The sequence below is a fragment of the Phaethon lepturus genome, unplaced genomic scaffold, assembly GCF_000687285.1.
Source record: "Phaethon lepturus isolate BGI_N335 unplaced genomic scaffold, ASM68728v1 scaffold9451, whole genome shotgun sequence".
NCBI lineage: Eukaryota > Metazoa > Chordata > Aves > Phaethontiformes > Phaethontidae > Phaethon > Phaethon lepturus.
This window is the reverse complement of record NW_010519927.1, coordinates 52,720-75,201: the sequence shown is the minus strand read 5'-3', so window position 1 is coordinate 75,201 and position 22,482 is coordinate 52,720. Positions and strand designations below refer to the sequence as shown.

Sequence of the window (22,482 nt, the reverse complement as noted above, 5' to 3'; positions counted from 1 at the left end):
ATTGCTGACATGAAGATTTATTGTTGCTGTTATTATCATTGCTACTTATTGAGGAATACTGAATATCTGGAATATGGAATTATTTTCATATTTTGTCTAGTCCTGGGTAACACAGAATTGAACCACTTCTGGAGTACCAGTTTCTCAGATGAACCACTGACCTACTAACCTCTGAGTTTTACTGGGCGAAAAACGGGAGCATCAGTCATATCAGAAATAAGACTTAGATTTTTAGGTTGATGTACACTCCTTATGTTCACTTTTCTTGATGTTGAGCAAGTCTATTCATAAACGTGTTTGATAGTAGTGGTTTGTGATGAAATGTCAAACTTAGCAACCCATGTCATGTAAGTGAATCAGTATGACTATGAAATAGTACATGGGGATAGGACACAGAAGTGTGCTTTTTCTGCATGGGTCCTTATGTTCACTTTTCTTGATGTTGAGCAAGTCTATTCATAAACGTGTTTGATAGTAGTGGTTTGTGACCACTTAGCAACCCATGTCATGTAAGTGAATCAGTATGACTATGAAATAGTACATGGGGATAGGACACAGAAGTGTGCTTTTTCTGCATGGGAGCTTCATAAAAAAAAAAAAAAAGATTTCGTATTTCTAACTAGTTTAAAAATAAAAGTAAAGTGTTGGTTTTAGTTGATTGTGGTTTTACATGTTTGAGCAGGACTTGATGCTAGAATACATTTCCTGAGATGATTTCTTAAAACATATATATTCATACTTGATGCTGTACCTTTTATTTCAAGAATGTATTCCTACACCATTGGAAATCCAGTCTTTATGGAATTTCCTGTGACTTAAGTGTGCTAAATAACTAGAGAGTAGAGACAACAGTACTCTTGAAATTGAAGATGTTGCCAAAAATTAGTTTCAGTAATTTAAAATTACTTTAAATATGTATTGTGAAACATTACTTAGAATGTCTTGTCAACAGCATTAAACTTAATTAAAAGCATTAGGTCCTCTGTTTTAGTATATTTTTTTAAAAGTATGAAATAGAGGCACTACAGACAATTTTTCTCCCTCCCCTCTAGTCGTTACTGTGGTTTCTAACACTGTTTAACGAAGATAATTGTTAGTCATTGAGGTTTCATGTAACAATCAGCAATGGTGGTTTCATTGTTGTTTTTCTGTATAATCCACATTTAACAAGCAGTATATCCTTTATTGATAGATTAATAGTTTTAATAATATTTGTGTGTTCCTTGTTATTTCTATATATATGAGCTGTGAAAAGAGCTTGCCAGTGTCTTGGCAGAAACATTCTAGGGATGTGATGTTTAGCTGGCATGACTGGATGCAAATTTAAATATTAAGTTTTGAATATAGATTTGTAAAGTAATTCTGATACAGGTTGCAACCAATGCAGGTGAAGAGTAGAAGCTGTTATGAAACTGCTTATAACCATGTATTTTCTCTTTTAAACTGATCCTGGTTTCAAATGTTTGCCTAAATAGTTTTGCTTTCCTAAAATTTTCAGTTACTGAATTTTATATTTGTGGTTATGATTCCATTTCCATAACTATGCCTTTGTTTCATTTTACAGAGGAAATAAAGGCTGAAACAGAAAAGCAAAGGTATGTGATAGTTCATCATATTGAGCAATAGTGCTTTCCCTTCTTCAAATGTGTTGTGCTTTGGGAGTATGGGGTCTCTCTGAAAAGCATTTTCCATGTATTTGGTAAGGTTGGTGGTATCTGGAAACATACTAGAAGTGCTAGTTCTGTGGCTGACTGTTAGGGTGCAAAGCACAGGGCCTGGGAGTAGAGGCAGAAGATAACTCAGAGGGAGCGGGCTGATGTTGTCTGGTGAGGGAGGGTAGGAATGGAGAACAAAGTTAGCAGAAATCTTTGTAGGTGGCACAGAAGGTATTGTTGGAGGGGCTTGAGCTTAAATGGATCTTGAAGTGGATTCAGAGGAAGGGGAAGAGCCTGGAATGCAAATGAGAGACTTGAACTCTGAGTGAGCGAGGGGGGGAGGTTGGGGTGAGGAAATGGGAACTGGTGGAGAAAACTAATATAATTTGAGAAGGTAGTGTCTGGAAAGGACCTTGTTAAGGAATAGGTGTAGATCTCTCAAGGTAGAAACTGAAATTAACATTCAGCACTCTTCCACTATCAACAAGTAAATTTTTAAGTGTTGGTAAACTGTGGATTCCATTATTAGTATTTAATTACATGTTCCACGGGATCTTCTTCCTCATTCAGTGTACGTTACTAACCATGAGTCAGGGCTGTGTGGTGAAGACTGTTTATACTGCTTGTTGAAAGAATCGGATTAGTGGGTAAAACTAATGATGAAAGTATACTTGTGGCTTGAGCAGATGAATGCTGCTTGGGGACCTGCATCCTGCCTTGTAACTGAATTTCTGGTTTAGGCAAATTATTTAAACCACAGCTGTCAAAATTGGCTGCTAATGGTTTCTGCTTTGTCTCCTGTGTATTTGAGCTCAAATCTACAAGTTTTGGTTTGGAAAATGTAAGGACTGCTAGCTGGAAAGGAGGCCAGTGGGAATTTTGTTTCAGACGGTGTAAAGTACAATTTAATATCAAATATGCTGAACAATTTAGTTCCACAGCTTATCAAATTGGGCACATAAAAATTAGTGGATGCATCCGACTGAGTCATGGTGCTTCAGTTTCCACCAGCAAAATAAAGTCAATACCATCAGCTCATAGTAAGGTTGTAAAAATAAATTTAACATTTGTATAGTGTTCAGACAATGTTGCACCAAGCACCACAAGTCAGTCTCAAACAGAAAGTAATAATGTGTTTTTATAACAGATTTTACTTAGAGTAGAATAAATAAAGCAGAAGTTCACATTTTGAAGAATGATAAGAAAAAAATGTTTAGTATTAAATATTCAGTGAATGGTGTTTGTTCTGCACACTGAATGAGGAAAAGTAATATCTGATCCTATGGTTAAATAATGTGTGAAAACTAATGAGAGAGATTAATTATAATGAGGTATACAAGCATGGTTCAGCCATTTCTGAGCTGTGGGTGCTTAGATAATGTCCTGTTAATATTGGAAGTTGTGATATTTTGCAGTATGTTATATCTTAGCCTATGTACATTTTCTAAGTAGATTTGGATTTCTTCAGTGCTGTTATTCTGACAGTAGCCTTTTGCTGCTATGAAGGCATTGCTGCACTTGGAAACTGTGAATGGATTTGCCCTATTCTTAACTGTAAAATCAAATTTTTTAGATGCAGTACAAAGTACTCTTTTTTTTTCTAGGCCTTAGAACAGAGAAACCTCTTAGTTTATCAAATTATTTTCAGCTTATTATTTCTGTGATTGAGATTTGAATATCCTAAACAAGGGGCATCTGGTGATGATTCTTTAAATTTTTCTGGTCTGTGTTTGAGGAAGCTGGTCTCACAGTTAACCTGGAGTGCATTGAAAAATAGGTCATTTCCACCTCCCAGAAATTTTTGCATAGAAAACTGCTTCTTTTGTTTTGTTGTTTGTTTGTTTTTAAAAAAGATCGAGTGTTTGGTAGTGGGATGGAGAGGAATGGAATAGAAAAGGATAGGCTGATTTATGTAGCCATTAGAAAGCAAATGCTGCCAAAATAATTTTTAAAAATCATTGTTTGATACATACATTAGCCTGTTTCTATGGCTGATACATAAATATCGTCATATTTCATAATCCACATGCTTGGTAGATCCCTTGGTGGGAGAAAGTTTTGTTAGGGACAGTTTTTGCTTTCACAGTCTGCTGGGGAAAAAAAAAAAAACAAACAGCTGAAGTAATTTCGCGGCTGATATCAAGAAGAAAAGACCTTTTAGATTTGACTTCTCCCCTCTGCTTGCTATCCTCTTCCCTTCTGTTGTCAGCAAGGTGATGAGCTTACTGAGTTATCTTTCCAGAGACAAAGGGAGCATCATCTTCCTTATTTATTATTTGGGGTATTTTTTTAATAGCTTTAAATGAGAAAAGCTTCAGGCTCCTGTAGTAGCTTGCTGTGGCATGGGTTCTTCATTTTCAGTATCTCATCATGGCCTGCTCCTTGTTTCTGAAAAATTCTGGTTTAATTTCCAAAGGGCTCTTTTAACCTAATTTTAATGGTAATCAATAACCATAATCACTAGATGAAGAACAGCCTTCATAAGACATGAGCAAAAGATACCACCCTTCCATTCCTCAGAGAAAAGCTGTTATAGGAATTTCAGAGAGGTTTAAGAACCTGGAAGAATCATGTTCTTCCTCTGTACCTATCTGATTTGGGTTTTGTCCAAAAGAACTCTGTTTCCAGGAAAACAATATTGGGCAATAAGTAATGTTATGCATCCAACAGAAAAACAAACCTCTGCACTTCTTCAGGAGAAAAATATGTAGGGATAAATTCTTAAAACTTGAAAACAGAAATTATTTAGTAGAAAGTAGAATCCTAACACTAATTAATCACTATCAAGACTTAGAATTTAGGTGCCCTTTTTAAACAGCCTAAACAAGAAGGGCTGTTTGAATTGTGGTACCAAACATCATTTCAAGGACAACGCAGCTTGCTCCTTGAAAAGCTGAAGCATTGTGATAATTTATCATACTGTTTAGTTTAAGGCTTTCTCCATGATGCATGGGACTGCATTCATTTTTTGGGTTTATAATAAGTTCTTAGCAGTTCATTCTTTTATTTTAGCAACATGAAAAAATGTATTTTCTACCATCTGCATTTCTTGAAGCATCTGCTGTAATTTGCAACAAATGCATAGGGCCTGGATTTTAAATTAGTTGTTCTGTAAAGATCCATTTGAATTACTGCAAGAATTTTGTAATCCTTCACTACAGAATATGACGTGGTGCTATTTTTTCCTTTTTACCAATTACCAAGTCTCTGTAAGACCGTGCTGTTTACCTTTTATATAAAGATACATATGTGTGCGCATAAAAGGTCAGGAATGCTTCATATAAAGGTGATGAGCTGGTCTCTGAAATGAAAAATCCAAACATCTTGCTTTGAGTTAAAGACAAACTGTACGTTCTTGGCTAAGTATTAATGAGCATGCCCTTTCTAAAGGTACTGTAAGCAGTAAGACTTCAACAGTTAATAATTTTCTCAAATTTTGTACCGCTAGTCATTTCAGATACATTGCCCAAGTGAGATACACTGGTAACTACTGTACTCTTAAATTCTGTGGTGCCATCTGAAGCACAGATAGAACAAAGTTTTGGCATTGTTTTCTTCCCTCCCTTTCTCCCCCGCCCCAAGTATTCCTCGGATTGGAGTTCAGATATGGTTTAATCTCCAAAACAGATGTACTTCAGCAAAAGTGCTGAACCAAACTTGTATCATAATGCAGTAGTTGAGTAGTTCTTAACCTTTCAGGTTCATTAAAAAAATAGTAATTTTGGCAAGTTGTACTTTTATCTGTTCTAGTAATAAAATTCTGCCTAGACTTCTCTGGGAATTATCATTGAATGTGGAAATGATACTGAATGGATTTTCCTTCCTCCCCCTCTGCCTTAAGCAGCCAAGTAAGGGGAGTCTTTTCCAATTTTCAGAGGAAACAAGTCTTTATGCCTTCAAACCAGCAGGGACTGCTGAATATCTACTTAGTGCACAAATGGGTCAATTTGCTTGATCAATAGAGGAGTCAGATGAAGTATAGGAGCTGTTAAGAATATTTATACAACCATATTACCTTTGTGTTAACTTCATGGGAGTTACTCTTTCCTAGTGTTGATTTTCTTGATATTTTATTTAATTCATAAACACTGTGGTGGTGAGAACTATTTGTGTGGTCACTTACAGCGTTCTAATACAGTCATTCTGTTTAGTCCCCCTCATGGAGAAGCAAAGCCTGGTTCAAGCACTCTGCCACCTGTGAAATCAAAGACAACCTTCATTGAAGCGGATAAATACTTCTTACCGTTTGAATTGGCATGCCAGTCGAAGTGCCCCAGGATTGTCAGTACATCTCTAGATTGTTTACAGGTCTGTATGAAGATGAACTTTAACTGTCAACTACAAAATTCTGTTGGTTTGAAGGGGAAGTACAGTCACACATAACAAATAATGTCATCATTTTCATATTATTTTACTTTATTGCACACACAACCAAATTGAATGTATTTCTGACAAAAGGTGAATGTACGTCTTATTATGTAGTGCATGCATGTGTTTCTTTATGTATTATATGTATTACCACAGGCAGTTACATGTTTAGATCAGTTTTAGTATGTTAGTGTATAACGACCTATTTTCATGTTTATGTATTGAACTAACACAGCAAGTATATCATTACCAAATTAATTTTATGCTATTTGTAATTGCAGTAAAATATCTTCAATGTGAGAAGTCTGGTCTCTCAAAACTCATAGGCTCCTGTAATGTTTTCAGAACAAAGTCTACAGCATGGAATTTAGCCATTTCCTTCTCCTGAGTAGCCCTACAACAGTGAACTCAATATATTTATGTTCACAGGCACATGCATGCCTGGCATGCTGTCGCACTATGATGCCTGGCTACTCTGTGTATTTTTAAGTAGGTGGGCCATGGAGGTTTACTAATACTCTCATGCCTGAAGTGTTTGGAAGAGGATTTTGCTAATTTTGTGATAAAATCCCTTTCAAAGTATCAAAGACCTAGAGAGGGAAAGGGATAATAGAGCACTAGCTAGTAGCTTAGGTAGAAAGCATTTGTGGCTGGTTTATCTGTTATTAAAAACATTTGTGTGCTGACTACATATGAAGACTTATCTGATGTTAGTTTTTAGAATCCTGCTTGTTTTAAAACTTTAACTGATGAACAAAAGCTTTAATGTTAAGTTTGCTGACAAACTTTGTATTGCAGTTGCTGAGTAGAAATTGATTAAATCTGGAGGGCCTTTCAAAAAAAAAATCCTTGATGTTTTATGATACTTGGGGTAAAAAGGTACTGTGTTAATTATTCTGTGCAAGTTAGAGCTATCAAGTGAATTTACTTATTATAATGAAAAGCTGACTTTTTTTTTTTTAAACTCTTATTTATGGGTTTTTTTTCTCCTCTCCAGAAACTTATAGCATATGGGCACTTGACAGGGAATGCTCCAGACAGTACAGCTCCAGGCAAAAAATTAATTGATAGAATTATTGAGACAATATGTGGCTGTTTTCAAGGCCCTCAAACAGACGAAGGGGTTCAGCTACAAATAATAAAGGTAATATGATTAATACTTCTAGTATTTATAGTAGTGACAGCAGGAGGACATTGTGGCCTCAGAGTTCAAAAGCAGAAGTGTTTAATTTGTAAATGTAATGGTAATTTAAAAACATTTTCTCGATCCTGTTTGTTTGAGATGGAAACTCCCTATCTTATGTTCCTTTTTTTTTTTCCCTACTCTCCCCTTGCATTTTGGGTGAATTCATGGTTGTGACCTGAAGTCTTGTGCACAGACCACTGGGTGAAATTTCATTCACAGCAGGTCAGTGGAGCTCTCTAATTGTGAGGAATTACTATCAAATAATCCTGCAATCCCAGTGGGGGAGATGGTAATTAAGCAGCAGATTTTAAATCCATTTTGGAATTATTTTATGAAATGCAATTAGACCTGGCATCAGTCGTTACCATGGTAGCTTTGTGCTGCTGCGTCATAGACTTTTGCTTGAAGGAGGTCTAGGGTTTCTTTCCATAGCTTATATGTCACAGAAACACTAGGTTGGAAAGGACCTTCAAGATCATCAAGTCCAACCATTAATCCAGCGTTGCATAGATAATAAACGTTGCATGTGGAGTTTGTATAGGTAAGTGTTTCTGGGGAACCTTAGCAGTTTTCTCATTGCGCCCATTAATTGTGGGTAGTTATTACGGATATTTATTATGCCAACTAATAGGAGTTAGCCACCTACTAGAAATACCATACCCTAGTCCTGTAACAGTAGTCTTTGAATGGTTGTGATGATGAGCAGTAGAGAAGAATACAAGTAAAGTTAGTTATGAGGAATGGAGTGTTTACTACCTCATATTCTTGCGTATGTGTCATGAGGTGTTGACATTTCTTACAGATTGTATTTACTTGTTTTACTGCGAAGAAGGTAGTTTGTTCTCCTACTCCTTTTCATAGCTCAAATCTTCCTTTTTCTTGACACTCCAATTCTCCAACAGATAGTTGTTACAAATGTTGGTTTATGCTGCTGTTGATTAGATTTGTTGTGTTGTTTTGCCCAAGCATTTAAGACATTTTTCATTTTGCAAAGGGAAGTTTTTGTTGATTTAAACTTTCAGTGGCTGAAACTGTTACATTTCCCTCTCACTGCAATGCCTTCTCTCCAAATGGTTTCTTATTCTGGTCCTCCCTGCCTGAAGGCGATTATCTGAGCTGATACTCTTTCTGTCCAAGAAGATAGTTGAGAAAGTAAATTCTTCAACAATTGTAAAATGCATTAAGAATGTAAATTCATTTAGTGCCTTCATTTTTTTGACTGTTTAGACTTTGTTAATTGCCATGTTAGAATGCCTGGGAAAGTGGAGAGTACTGTTTTGGCTTTGACTCCATGTTTGTCCAGTACACTGGATGCTATAAAAAGCATCAAAATTAGAAATATTATATTAGAAATATTAGCAAAGACCAGAACTTTAGACTTCCTTTGGGGGAATAAGGAAACTGCTGAAGTCAGTTGTATTCTTTTAGGCTTCATAACTCTTCAGTTCTGGGCTGAATGTGGACCGCACATCTCCAGTGTGGTTTGAAGGTTGTATCATGTGTCTTTTCAGTCTCTTCTGTGGTCCTGGTGATTAGTATGTTCTCTGAAGAATTTTAATTCCACCAGGGAGATAGAAGGCTAGGGACCTGAGTCTTCTGCTTTCTGTGCTGGTACTCCCAGGCTATTACTCACAACATGAGCAGCACTCCTGCAGGACAGCTGCATCCCCAACACCACGGTAAAATCCGAGAACCATGATCACTTGGGTACCTTCCTCCCTGGAGGGTTATCTCCATTCTGCATGCTGAATGGACAGCCCTTACATAGCATGCTGCCCTGAGTCTAACATTTGGGAGCTGGAGTGGGGTAAGAATTCTCATGCAGTGCTGCTTGCTAGTTAGTAAATGGCTTTCTGGTGGTGGAATCACCTTAAGCAGGTTCCCAACAAACAGAGCCACTTAGACATTCTGAAAATACCTTTCTGCTGACTACCAAGGAAATAATCTTGCTGAGACTGAGGAGTGTAGTTTGTCTCTTTTTAGGTGTCTAAGCTTAGAGGTATGTCTGACGGTGGTTCTCACAGTTGATGGCCAGTTTACCTTTTCTGCTGCTGTTTCTGCTTGCAGTCGTATCTCTGTAAACCCCCTGCACCATTCATCTGCAGACTCTGTGATAGTTGGAAGCTGGCCTTTTCCTTCCTTCCTTCCTCTTGTAGTTTAGCTTGATTTGGTGTAATTTTGATGGAAAGCCATGCAAATTCGTGTTCAGTTGTTATGGTGGGGATTGTTGAGGCAGAAAGCAAGCAAGTAATTAGACTAATGCTGCCATTGAAAATTGTTTATTCAAATTATGTTTGAAACAGCCTGTCTTAATTGTCTTTTTGCCTTCAGGCTTGCTCTGCTGGGGCTCCTGTGGCATTTGTGGGTGGGGGGGGTGTGTGCAGAATTCCTGCTGACACCTGCAGAAGTTTTAGTTGAAGTTCTATTTACATTTCTGTCTGCCTTTTCTGCTCCTGATGAACTACAATGTCTGACAAAAATTATATTAAAAATTTTTTAAACCTATAAAGAAAGAATAGGGCTGAGGAAGAAGGATGGGACATCTTATCTGTGTTTTCTTTCCATGGTCTGCTGTGTAGTAAGTATTTGTTATTATCTAGATACTTTTACAGCTTAACTTGCTCATGTTTGGCAAAGAAAAATTTTTTTGTGTGCTTGATAGCAGTAGTCTGAAAAGTTGAACGTTGTTTGAGTGACCGCTTTCTGGGTCTAACATGTGCAATAGACTGCTCATAAGTTCAACTCCTGTATGTGTCTTTTTCAACTTGTCACGCTGCCAGTATGATCAGTGTCCATGGAGGAAGGAAAGTTGAATAAAAAATTGCTTGCACAAGTTGCCTTTTGAAACTAACTAAAAATAAAGGACAACTCGTTGGCTTACAGGATAGGAAAACTGTAAAAGCTGACTAATTCTGAGGAATAATGAGGTTGATGATAGGTTTGAAAGAATTTTAACAAAACTTGTTAAAGTTTTGTGAAAACAGATTCCAAATTGAGAAGATCCTTAGAAAAAAACTTCTTCTGTTCCTTATCTTGTGTTTCAGTAGTGTGGAACGCTAAGTAACTTAATCATAGTGTCGTTACTTTTTCCTATAAAAAGCTCATAGAAAACTTAATTTCTCCTGCTGAGATTAAAAAGAGCTGTGGATTATGGAATAATTTGAGAATCAAAATAATGATGGAGGAGGTTTTATTTCTGAATCTTTGTATTTTGAGGCTTTCATCTTAAGTTTAATGGCTAGGACTAGTTAGCTAGCCTGAAAATGCTGTCCTGTCAGTTTGCAGTTCTATTTTTTAGAGAAGGGTTACATTTTCAGAGTTTGACATTAATACTTCTGTCTTGTAAAATATGTATCTGTTTAATTCTATATTAGATTCTAGTTCATTTTGAACACAAAGCTAAATAAAACTTTATGTAATTTACATTATTTGTATTCTTTTCCATAGGAGAAACTGGAACATAGTTTTGTTCTTTCTGCAGTTTCCACAGTCATAATCCCTCGGTCTGTTTCAGGACAGAAAACTGACCTGAAATGTGAATATGGATTATTTTTTCTATAAATTGATGTTAAGTCACAAAAAATAGTTTTAATTAAATAACAAGTGTTAATTAATGATCCATTATTACTGAAATCTAGTGTAGAATCTAGGATATGACACTTGATTTAAATTGCTGTCTTTTACTGTGAAAGCACACTGAAAGCAAATACTGTATTTTTGTGTTTTTCATACCCTTACAGTGAATTTCTGTAAGTCTTTAAAGTTGGTAGACTGAGTTAGGTAAACATAGGTCTTTTAAAGCGATGGTAAATGTATAACATAAATGACTGAATAATTTGGAAACGGTAAAAACCAGGAGATAGTCTCATCACTTGCTCACAAAGACAATGTCGCTTGGAGAACTATGTTACTGAATTCTGTATGATTTATTTCTTTGGGTGCTGCTCATGTGGAAAAACGATTTATCTGTGGAGGTTATTTGATGTATTTGTTGCTTTGTGGTTTAAGGATTTAAGTCTCCTGCATTTTTCCAAAAGTCAGTGCATAGTAACACTCTATTTTGTGATAAGTGAATTTTTGGACTTCAAGTTTACTTTCCAAAAATTTTTTTATTAAAAATAACCCTGTAGCCCTTCTCAAAGAAAATGGATCTATGTGGTTCCAGTAGCTAATACACTGGAGAGGGGGGTAGGGCCACTGTCTGAAGTACCCAAGAGTTCCCAGGCAACTGAATAATGGGTGTTTTACCCTGCTTAAGCCTGTGCTGATCATATGATGGCTGTACTGTGCCATAAATCTTCCAAAGTTTGGATGATCAGAGTTGGCTAAGAGTAAGAAAAGAATGACCCTGAGCTGAAAAGTAGGCTTCCCAGCAGTCTATATGTAGGTGCATCTGTCTTTTCTGTGTTCTTAAACCATTACTCCTGTTTGTAGTTGCTTTCTTGTACCATAACCATTCTGTTCTTGCAGAGTATTCAGTATGGGAGGAATGAAAAGTTTACAGGTATAGACAGACACGGTATGTTTTTCGTAGAGATTTAGTGTTAACTTTTTAAACTACATTAATTTTGCCTCACAAATCAGAATACTTCCTGTAGTGTTCTAATACACTAATTTTGCAGAATAGGAAATGCACTAAATATGCAGACATGTTTCAGGCTAAAGGGAAGAAAAAAAAAGGTGTCATACAAAAATATGATAATGTTTAACTCAAGAAATTATCCTGAAGATTTTTCTCCTTTGCCGAATGCATCTGATGATTATTTATAAAAATGAACAAGCTTTATTTATAGCAACTAGGTAGGGGCACAGAACAATAGGGTTTTTCTCGAACACAGAACAATAGGTGTGAACGACTGGAAGGAAAGCCTAAGGAAACAGTCTCACAGTCAGGATGATTGCCAGTAGTTTCAGGACAAAGAGAACTTGATTGCTGTTGGTATTTTTGCAGGCTTTGTGGCAAAGACAGGTTTTGTGGAAGGACCTGAAGTATAATGAGGTAACAATGTTTTTACAAAGGTTTCCTGCCATGCCTGAAAAACAGCAAAGGGGAGGATTAAAGTAAAATAGGCTTGCTTTTTTTTTTTTTTTAAAAAAATCATCTCTTCTTAGCTCACACTGAGACTATTTGGATGAAAACAGATGAGCTAAGTGTGACCAAAAGGGGTGGGAACTCATCTGCAAAAAGCCTTGAGCAGCAAGTCTTTACCATGATAGAAAAGATGAACCTAATGCTGCAACTCTATAATCAGCAGAGCCCCTGCAGTAGCTTTGCTGTTCTGACCTCTGCAGAGAGGCATTTTTCTGTCCAGGCTTCGCTCCCACATATTGTCCTATTGCCATCCTTTGTCCTGACATGCATTTAATACTCTGAATCAACTAAAATCACTTTTCAAACAAACAAAAAACCCAAAACCAAACACTGGAAAAACACGTGTGGCTTTTTTTTGTTCTGTTTTGGTTTTAGTTGTATTAATATGTTGCCATTAAAATAGTGCAGGTGGCGTCATGCCCCAGACCTGTTGCAAAGTAAGCAATAAGAGAGTGTATGGCTGGGAGGAAGCAGAGCTTTTGTTGTTCCACCTCTCAAGGATGTGCATTGCTGTGTAGCGTTTTCAGATTTTGTGTAATCCTGATTAAATGGGGACTGTTGCTGAGGTGGTTGTCTTGTACTCATCTGTCTCCCCTCTCTTCTCTCTTGCATTGGACCTAGTAGCTGTTTGGCCACAGAGTAAGGTTGGGGAGTAATCTGACAAAAACTGATAAAATGAGAAGGGGAAGGATTCGTTTGCTAACCTCCAAGTTGACAAGGGTTTCAGAGGAGCAGCACTGCTGCTCTTCATCGTAACCCGTGGTTTCTCAGAGTTAACTGTCACGCCAGTTGTGGTAATGATGTACTCTTATGATACAGAATGAGGTGACGTTGTTTAGGGCATGCAGTCAAATTAAACCCTAAATGAAAGCTACCAAGAGGGAAGGATGTTGTCAGAACGTAATTGTAAAATACTTCCTGTCTCATGTTTGTTCTCATATTTCTGCTAGATTGTGATAGTAGAGGAAGAGAAATGGCATTGAGACATGAAGTAAGCATGACTAATAGCCTGAGGATGGCTCTAAATTGGAAGGAATATGAAAGATAGTAGCAAAAGATCAAACTTAAAAATGCGTATCATTAGGGTTCGTTGTTTCTAGTGCCTGAGAGGGAAAGAAACCCAAAGAAGTGACTGTCAGGACCTCTGTAGCCAAGTTGAACTCTTAAAGAGTTAGATATCTGCAATGAGATACCCTGCTGGAAAGACTGATTTTTCAGTCTGCATAGAAGATGTAGTTATTCAGTGAATTTTTGGATGAATATGCATGTGTGTGTAAACATTTTTTTTTTTTGCCTCCACACCCCCTTATCAGGTGGTGTGAAAAGAACCAAGCTCTAGCTGTGATAACAAGCATACTGAAGAAACTTATGAAATTCAGGCTGTTAATCCAATTAAAACAAAAGAACACAGAATCCATCTGTAGCCTTGTCATCTTTTTCTACTAGCAGGCATTGTCTCCTGTTTTTAAAAGTTGGGGACAAAATCCGTAAGACTTCACTGAACTGAGATGGAAGTTAAAATTGGAGCTTAAAATATCAGATTTTTAATTACCTGAATTTAACAAGGAGACAGAGGAGTAACCTTATGAATGACATAGCTAGAATAAAAGAAATGGAGACTTTATCCCCTAGCCCTTTTCATTAGTGCCCTAAATGTTAAGCAGCAAGACATTGTCTTCCAAGTGAGAAGTTGTAGGTGGTTCTTAAACTGACATATTGTAAGTGTGTGTGTCTCGGTGTTATCTTTTGGAATTGGGAAAAAAGAAATCTTAACTAAATTTAAATACTTACTGTATTAGGCCCACATGGTAGTGCTTTGGAAAAAATAGCTGTCTGTTTATGTCTGCACTGCCCTTGTTTGGCTTGTTTTTAAGAGCTGCTGATTTAAATTTTTTAAAGTAGCATAGACAAAGTTCTTCAAGGTTAATTCTGTAACAGAATTCTTAGTGAAAGATTAAGGGAGCTTTCTGTTTTGGCCTTTCAGCACTTCATGATGCAAAAAACTACAGGTGTGCAGCCTTTCCAGACAGCTCGAACAGTGCAGAATCTAATCACTGGGAGTTACCTGCCTTCAGATTGATTGTGTTTGCTCCTGAAACATGCAGGGAAGAGGTGGAGAAGTCAGCAGAGCCATGGTTGATATGAGTAGCTTTGGGTATAAATTTTGGAATGTGAGAGTATGGTGGTGTAGGGGATGTAGATATGTTACCTGATCAGAAGAGATGTGCAACTCTAGTGAATGGGCTTCAGTGTGTTTTAACTCAGTAACTGCAATTCTCACAAAATCCCCACGGATTCCTAGCAGTAAGGTAGAGGTGGAACAGTCCGACACTTAATAAAAGATAAGAGAAAATGCGACACACAGAATCACACATGAAGGCCAGCATAGAAGGTGTTTGTGTAAGAGGAGAGGGCAAGGGATACGCAGTGAATTGTTTAAATGTATAAATGGGTTTTGGTAGCAGACTCATTGATACAGAGATCACAGAATAGAATCATGGAATAGTTTGGGTTTGAAGGGACCTTTAAAGGTCATTTAGTTCAACCCCCGTGCAATGAGCAGGGACATTTCAACTAGATCAGGTTGCTCAGAGTCCTGTCCAACCTGACCTTGAATGTTTCCAGGGATGGAGCATCTACCAGCTCTCTGGGCAACCTGTGCCAGTGGTTCACCACCCTCATTGTGAAGAATTTTCTTACTCATAGCTAGTCTAAATCTGCCCTCTTTTAGTTTAAAACCATCACCCCTTGTGCTATTGCTACAGGCCCTGCTAAAAAGTCTGTCCCCATCTTTCTTAGAAGGCCCCTTTAAGGACTGAAGTCTCCCCAGAGCCTTCTCTTCTGCAGACTGAACAACCCCAACTCTCTCAGCCTGTCCTCAGAGGAGAGGTGTTCCATCCCTCTGATTATTTTTGTGGCCCTCCTCTCGACTCTCTCCAACAGGGCCATGTCTTTCCTGTGCTGAGGGCTCCAGAGCTGGACGCAGGACTCCAGGTGGGGTCTCACCAGAGCGGAGTAGAGGGGAAGAATCACCTCCTCCGACCTGCTGGCCGTGCTACTTTGGATGCAGCCCAGGTGGTGGTTGGCCTTCTGGGCTGCTTGGCTCATGTCCAGGTTTTCATGCACTGGTACCCCCAAGTCCTTCTCAGCAAGGCTCAATCATTTCATGCCTCAGCCTGTGTTGATATTGGGGTGTTCCCCAACCCAGGTGCAGGACCCTACACTTGGCCTTGTTGAACCTCATGAGGTTCACACAGGCCCATTCCTTGAGCTTGTCCAGGTCCCTCTGGATGGCATCCCACCCCTCAGGTGTGTCAACCACACCACTCGGCTTGATGTTGTCCGCAAACTTGGTGCGGGTGCACTTGATCCCCCTGTCTATGTCATTGATGGAGATATTAAAGAGAATTGGTTCCAGTACGGACCCCTGAGGGACACCACTTGTCACCGATTTCCATCCAGATAAGGTACTGGATTTTCTTATGGCTTTTATATGTCCTCTCCCCTGAATGATGTTTCTGTTATCAGAAGCAGGGTTGATAAGTTCTGTGGAAGTGCTGAATCATTGCACAGGGAGGGTAAGAATTAAGGATGGTGGTATGAATTTCAGCTTAGCGCTTCTTGGTTGTTTAGAAGGCCAGTGACATGTAAACTGAATTTTGGTAGGGGAAAAAATGAACAGTACTAGTGCTCAGAAACTTAAGTTCCTTTAACGAAGCCTTTGTCAACGGTTTGCCTACCTCTGTGATTTCTTTTTTTCAGTGGATGGGGTGTTTTTTGAAATTTTTTTCTTTTGATTTTTTTTTAATAAAGATTTCTAGTGGGCATTTAGGCAGTACTACTTTATAAAGATTGTAGCATGAGATGCTATTTAGTGGCCATGCAGATAAGAATGTATACTCTCTGATAAGAAATGTAAGTACAGTCATCCATATATGTACCTCCCTATGTCCACTGATGGGAGAACTGAGGCACTACATGTAGAATGAAAGGGTCCTTAAGCAGACTGCTTATCTAGGAGTACAATTCAGGTCTCTTCAGCAGCAGCTCAGTGAGGTGAGTCTTTGATTTTCTTTTTCCTGTTAAGTTGTACAGTGATTTTCAAAATGTTTGAGTGATCAGTGGATACTCTTTGTCCACTTGGTGCCATGTGCGGACAGAGCTGCAGACAATGTCAGCAAGAGAAGTGAGGCATGGTTTGATGAGTTACGTAAATTACGAAAATAACTTTTGTTTTTAACTGTGATAAACTTACGAAAGCATGAGCTTTCCAGTGTTTCCAGTTCTTTCTTACGTTCCCTAAATGTCCCTAAAAGTTAATTAAAACATTAACTCTGTCAAAGTCTTTAATGCATAAAATTCCCTGATTTCTTCTACAGGAGTACAATGATCAGCATAAACATGTTTGTTCTGTTGTGGACCGAGGTCTTCCCCTTTCCTTCTGCTCTCCAACATGCACCTCTGACAATGTCTTCACATCCTGTCCTCGGCTTTCATCTGCCTCTATTTCTGCTCTTTAATCCAGCCTGCCTTTAACTCACATAAAGATAATGTGTTCCTTACTTCTGTGTTACCTGATTTTTTTAGAGGCTTATTTGAATTTTTTTTTTGGTGGAGGAAACAGCAGATACTATCTCAAATGGAAGGAAAGAAATTAATTTTTACAGAGAGGGCAACACAATATTCTAGCATCTACCCAAAGTGTTTAGAGAGAGTAACTGTGCAACTTACAACTGTCTAATCTTACAATCAGTCTCTGTTCTTCACATTTACATTTATTTGTAAAACAACTTTTGGACCTTTTGGATTGCTTTCCGTATTTTAACAGGTAGTCTGTTTTTCATGTTTTGTGTCTGGAAGATTCTAGGCTGACTTTTATTAACTACCTGTCTGATAACTCCATAGGTGACTACTTGCTGTTATATGCTATGAAAACTGCATTTCCTAGATATGTTGATTAAAAACACTCTCAATTTAATGTAACTGGTATGTATGATGTTCCAGTATGGCTACAAGAGTACATGGAAAAAAGTTAATTAAACTTCAGTTCAAGGTACTTAGTTATATTTTAAAAGTAATACAAATTTGATATTCATTCATTTGCAAACTACTTGATTGACAAGAAAAGTTTTGACCGGAAAGCATATACATATATGTGTGTGTGTGTTTGTTTAGGCTTTGCTCACTGCAGTAACGTCTCAACACATAGAAATCCACGAAGGAACAGTACTACAGGCTGTAAGAACATGTTACAATATCTACCTAGCAAGCAAAAATCTCATAAATCAAACCACAGCCAAGGCCACTCTAACACAAATGCTGAATGTCATTTTTGCACGTATGGAAAATCAAGCAGTGAGTATCTGAGTATCTTTATATAGAAAATAGTTCTTAAAAGCAAACCAGATTGAGAGATTTGTTTTGTCACTATTATTAAAGCTTTTTGGCATTCCTAACTTATGTATTTCTGGAAAAAAAAGATTCTGGTGTCTTACATTGTTCTTTTTGTTTTCTGCACTCTGAAGTAGGTGTGAAATGTGTTTCTGGGGTGTGGGGGTGGTGTATAGGATTTAAACTTCTCGTAGTGGTTGTGTATATTTAATGGCTGTATTCAACTTCAGTTTCTATTGTCAGGCTGTCAAAAGATGCAACACTACCTGCATAAGAGTGCATATGGAAAACATTAGTGTTATAGTGAAATGCTCCAATGTTGTTGTGATGATAAAGACCAAAGTAGTAATCAATGTTTAAAAGAAAAAAAAAAAAAAAAAAAAACACCACACCAAAACACAAACACCAAAAAACAAGCAAAAAGCCCTTTCTAGTCATGTAATCATTTACATATTTTAACATTTTAATGTGTAGCAGTCACTAACAAATATGTCACTGAAATTGCTATTTTGAGTTGTCAGCAGGGACCCCAGCACATGCCATGTGCCTTCTACTGCTGATGATAAAGAACAGTAAGGCTAAGTAATTATCGTAATTCCTATTTTAAAAAAACCCAAACAACAAACATACACACACACAAAGCCCCCCTACACCCAAAACCCAAAGAAACAAAAAAGCGGATGCCCAAATTTGAGAACGAGTTGAATTCTTAGCTACTTCTAGAAGTAAGTCTGCTGTATTATTACAAACTCATAAATTTTCTCGTAGAATATGTAGTACTTTCTTTCTTACTTTTCTCTCAGAAGCAACTGCATATTGGTACGTGGTACTATTACAGTCAAAGATTTATGAGACACCATATTTATGGTAAGTCATGGCAAAAGCCACACAGTACCCAAGTGCTTGAGAAATCTGTGCAGTTACTGTCCTTTTAAGCAACTTAATATAGAGGAGGATTATTATTATCCTACAATGGAAGTCTTAATTTTTGCCAGACTAAGTCTAGTCTTTATGCAAGTTGATAAGCTGTTCTGCTTGTTTTGCACACTTAGGGCAGTTATTTTAATATGATAGCTAACGAATGCTAGAAGTAATTATTTAAGCTGTAATTTGAAAATTAGTATCTACTTGGGGGATCTATATTACCCCAAAAGATATGGCATAGAAGCTTCAAGTGGAAGAGTAAAGGGCTGAGATCATAGTAGCCAAAATAACAGTGTAAAAAGTACAAAACTTTTGGTAAACTGCAGGGATAGAAAGCCAGTGCTTAGAGTGTTGCCTCAAAGGACACCCTGCTTTGGTTTGACTTTAATGACATTGTGTTAATCCATTAGAGAGATTCTTCCCTTTCTGGGGATTCCAGATCAACGAACCATGAAGCTAAAATAGTCTTTGTCTTGCAGTTTTAAGTATGATGATTCCTTCCTGAGGATCTGTCTTCTGTAGTGTTTTGGAAGTGCTGCTCTTTTCAGTTTAAACTCCTGTTTTTGTTGGGTTTTTTTCCCCTGGATGTTTAGTCAATTTCCTATTTTTTTTTTTTTTAGTCTTTCCCTTAATATGACATGCTTGTAGGATAACAGAAGACTCTAAGTTCTCCAATGTATTTCTCTTTGTGAGAGTTTTCAAAAACAAAGTGCCTTGACATTTCTCCATGCAGTTCTTTTATATTGTCACATCTCCTGGCTGAACTTCCTTATAGGGCAGGCAGACAACTCTTGGTCCTGTACTATGTGTAGTACACTATAGTTCCACAGTGAAGGTATGGTTAAGCGTAATACACGTAGCTGGGAAGCAGCTCTTTTGCGAAGGTTTATCGCATGATATTAAAATGATTTATAATAATACAAAGGGGTGCATTTTCTTAAACTGTTACAGCTTTATGAAGGCACTATGTAAGCAGAGACAATAGAGATTTCATGTTTATAATAGAATGTATACAATATGTATACAGCTCGTTGTTCTGTTTTTATAATGAAATTCTTGTGTGATTGCAATGTTTTTGTAGCTTCAGGAAGCCAAACAGATGGAAAAGGAAAGACACAGACAGCAACACCATCTACAACAGTCTCCAGTAAGCCATCATGAGCCTGAGTCACCTCAACTGAGACATATTCCAACACAGACTGATCAGCTGTCCAAAGAACATGAGAGAGAACTTGACCACAGCACAAATGATGTGGACAAGAACCTTCAGGAAGATATAGAGGCAGAAAATGGATCTGATATTTCTAGTGCTGAAAATGAACAGACAGAAGCCGACCAAGCTACAGCAGCAGAAAGTAATCAGTGTGTATTTCTCTTTCATGGAGGGGGGGAAAAAGTCTGTAAAAAGAAAGGCTTGAGAATTGTCTCTTTTTCCCTCTCCCAAATCTGGAGTCAGGCATACACTTTCAAACAGTTGACTAAAGCAAAATGTCTGTTGTCCTTGTTATCATTGTTGGACTTTATCACGAGTATCTTTTAGTCCTACATTCTGTTGTAGTTACTGTAGCAAAGATTCCTTTTTGCACCTATGTAATATTGTGAAAGTTTTTGAGAATAACATCTCAAAACTGGTAAGTTTTCACTGTTTAGTGTACATGAAAATACAAAGTTGATGTCTTTTGTTGGCATAGGCCTGTGGATTAATTACCATTTACAGGTTCAACACTGGAATGCTTGTGTTCTGCAAATACTATTTTCAAAGCAACCAAACATATGGCACCTTTTTTTAATGTATACTCTCCTATTTATAGATTTGTAATTGAATTTTTAAACAGTAAATGCAATAAAATATTTCCTTAATTTCTGAGTTTCTCATTAATATTTGTTTGGGTTTGTTTTTCTTTTTAAAGATCTTTCTAAAGCTGATGGAGGACCATATGATGGTGAAAGCATTGAGTGTGAAGAGAAGGCGCAAGAAATTGTAGAAAGTATTGTGCAGGAAATGGTGAACATAGTAGTTGGAGGTATTCTGTTAATATCTGTCTAGTCAATAGCAACTGCAGTCTGAATCTTGACCTGTAGAATTATTTTAACACTTCTGAATATTTAACTACAATGTCATTTAAATAACACTTAAATGCTGAAGAAAACAGTTTCAGTTGTCTGACCTCAGCTTTGCGTTATTTAACACTAAAATGGACACATTTTCTTGGATTGATTTACACTCTATATTGGAGATTAGTGTTCTTTCTAAAATACAAATTCTTGTTCCTTTTATTTTTCTGGTTTGTTTTGATATAGGCTCTTCACAAATGGGCCTGTCTCTATAGTAGCAGTGTAGCACTACGTTTTTCAGTTTGTTGGAAAGTGTATATCAAATCAGTGACTTCCCCCTGCCCTGCCCCCAGTGCTTCTTGGAAACTTGGTAGAATTGTGCACCTGGCAATGTAAAGTTTTTAAGTATTTTTTAATTGTAATTTTCATTAGTAGGAATTGAAAGTATTTGGAATTTTTTTAGTTATAATACCATGTAAATTCTGCCTTAAGCTCTTCCTTATGATATTTTGCTTCTCATTATTTTAATGTTTAAATGTTAGATTTAAAGGCTCTTTAATTTGCATTCTTATGTATAATTGGTTTATAATTTTTACATCTTTTCTGATAGATGTGGAAGGGACTGCTGAAAGTACAGGTGGTGATGGCACAACTGTAACATTAGAGGATAGCAGTGACAGTGAGAACATTCAGGCAAACGGAATTCCAGGGACTCCAATTTCTGTTGCTTATACACCGTCTTTACCTGATGACAGATTATCCGTCTCTTCCAATGATACTCAGGTACAGGGAGTTACTAATCAGGAAATACTGAAAAAAGTAATATATTTTATATACATAATAATTTCATATGTTAATATATAATGAATTTCAAGTATTAAGTCATGTTCTAAGCATTATTCTATTTTAATGCAATGTTTATATTAAATTTTTGTAAGTAAATTTTGCATGTGATGCCTTTTTTATCCTAGTATATTTTTAGCTGCCCCATAGAGTACATTGTTCCAAAATCAGAGAACTCAGTTCCCTATTTTCTGAAGTACTCCTGAGAAACTATAAAACTAGTATTTAATATACATAGTGAAGAGTATAGAAAATTATAGGCATACTTGAAAACAGCACACTGAAATTATACAAATAATTCAAATGAATAGAAATTTCAAGCCTATAGCATGATCTTACTGCAGTGATTTCAGATAAAAAATTTCATGTCTAAGAGGATTTGATTTGCATTAACAAAAATGATGTGAAAATATACTCCCTGGGTTGTATCAGATATAAGCATGTGTGCACTATCAGCTGACAGAGGGTATCTGCTTTCTAAGTGTACTGAGTAATTAGGTTTGGGAATAATAGATTTTAAGCTTTGAAAGCTAGTCACATATGCCATACAAATAGAAGATTAACATTAAACATGTTGCTTTTATAAGGGACAACAATACAGAATTGTAAGAACTTAGTAATAAGGGTGATTATTGTACCATAGAAATTTTATCAAATGTATCTTGCCTCAGATATGTCACTACTTTCATTCTATTAAAATGTCAAGTTTTTTTGTTGTTTTTTTTTTTAAACGAGTTATCTACTGGAAGTGTCTGAAGGCAATTCACTGCAAGTTATCTTACTTAAACTTGACCTACCTAATTTCATGACAGACTTTAATTAATTCTGACTTTTTACTGAGATGGGGGTTCTTATTATTGAGTTTGTTCATTTTAACTGGACTGCAGAATATTTTGTTTTGTTTTAATGTATTCTTGAGACCGTAAAGCTGTAGTGAATTGGTTGTATTTGTATAATATGTTAACTTC

The 22,482-nt window shown here is 36.9% G+C and overlaps 1 protein-coding gene across 1 annotated transcript in view; it reads left to right on the top strand.

Annotated features, from left to right (window-relative positions):
- Positions 1-1,572: 1,572 nt before the first annotated feature.
- ARFGEF1 (ADP-ribosylation factor guanine nucleotide-exchange factor 1 (brefeldin A-inhibited)) overlaps positions 1,573-22,482 on the top strand; it is a gene marked incomplete at its 5' end in the record, with an annotated part of 66,749 nt that continues 45,839 nt past the window's right edge. Inside the window, 7 exons of the mRNA XM_010297213.1 lie at positions 1,573-1,595; positions 5,807-5,963; positions 7,021-7,167; positions 17,477-17,656; positions 19,698-19,971; positions 20,527-20,640; positions 21,282-21,454. Of these exons, the coding sequence (XP_010295515.1) occupies positions 1,573-1,595; positions 5,807-5,963; positions 7,021-7,167; positions 17,477-17,656; positions 19,698-19,971; positions 20,527-20,640; positions 21,282-21,454 (1,068 nt within the window). The remainder of the gene's footprint in view (positions 1,596-5,806; positions 5,964-7,020; positions 7,168-17,476; positions 17,657-19,697; positions 19,972-20,526; positions 20,641-21,281; positions 21,455-22,482) is intronic.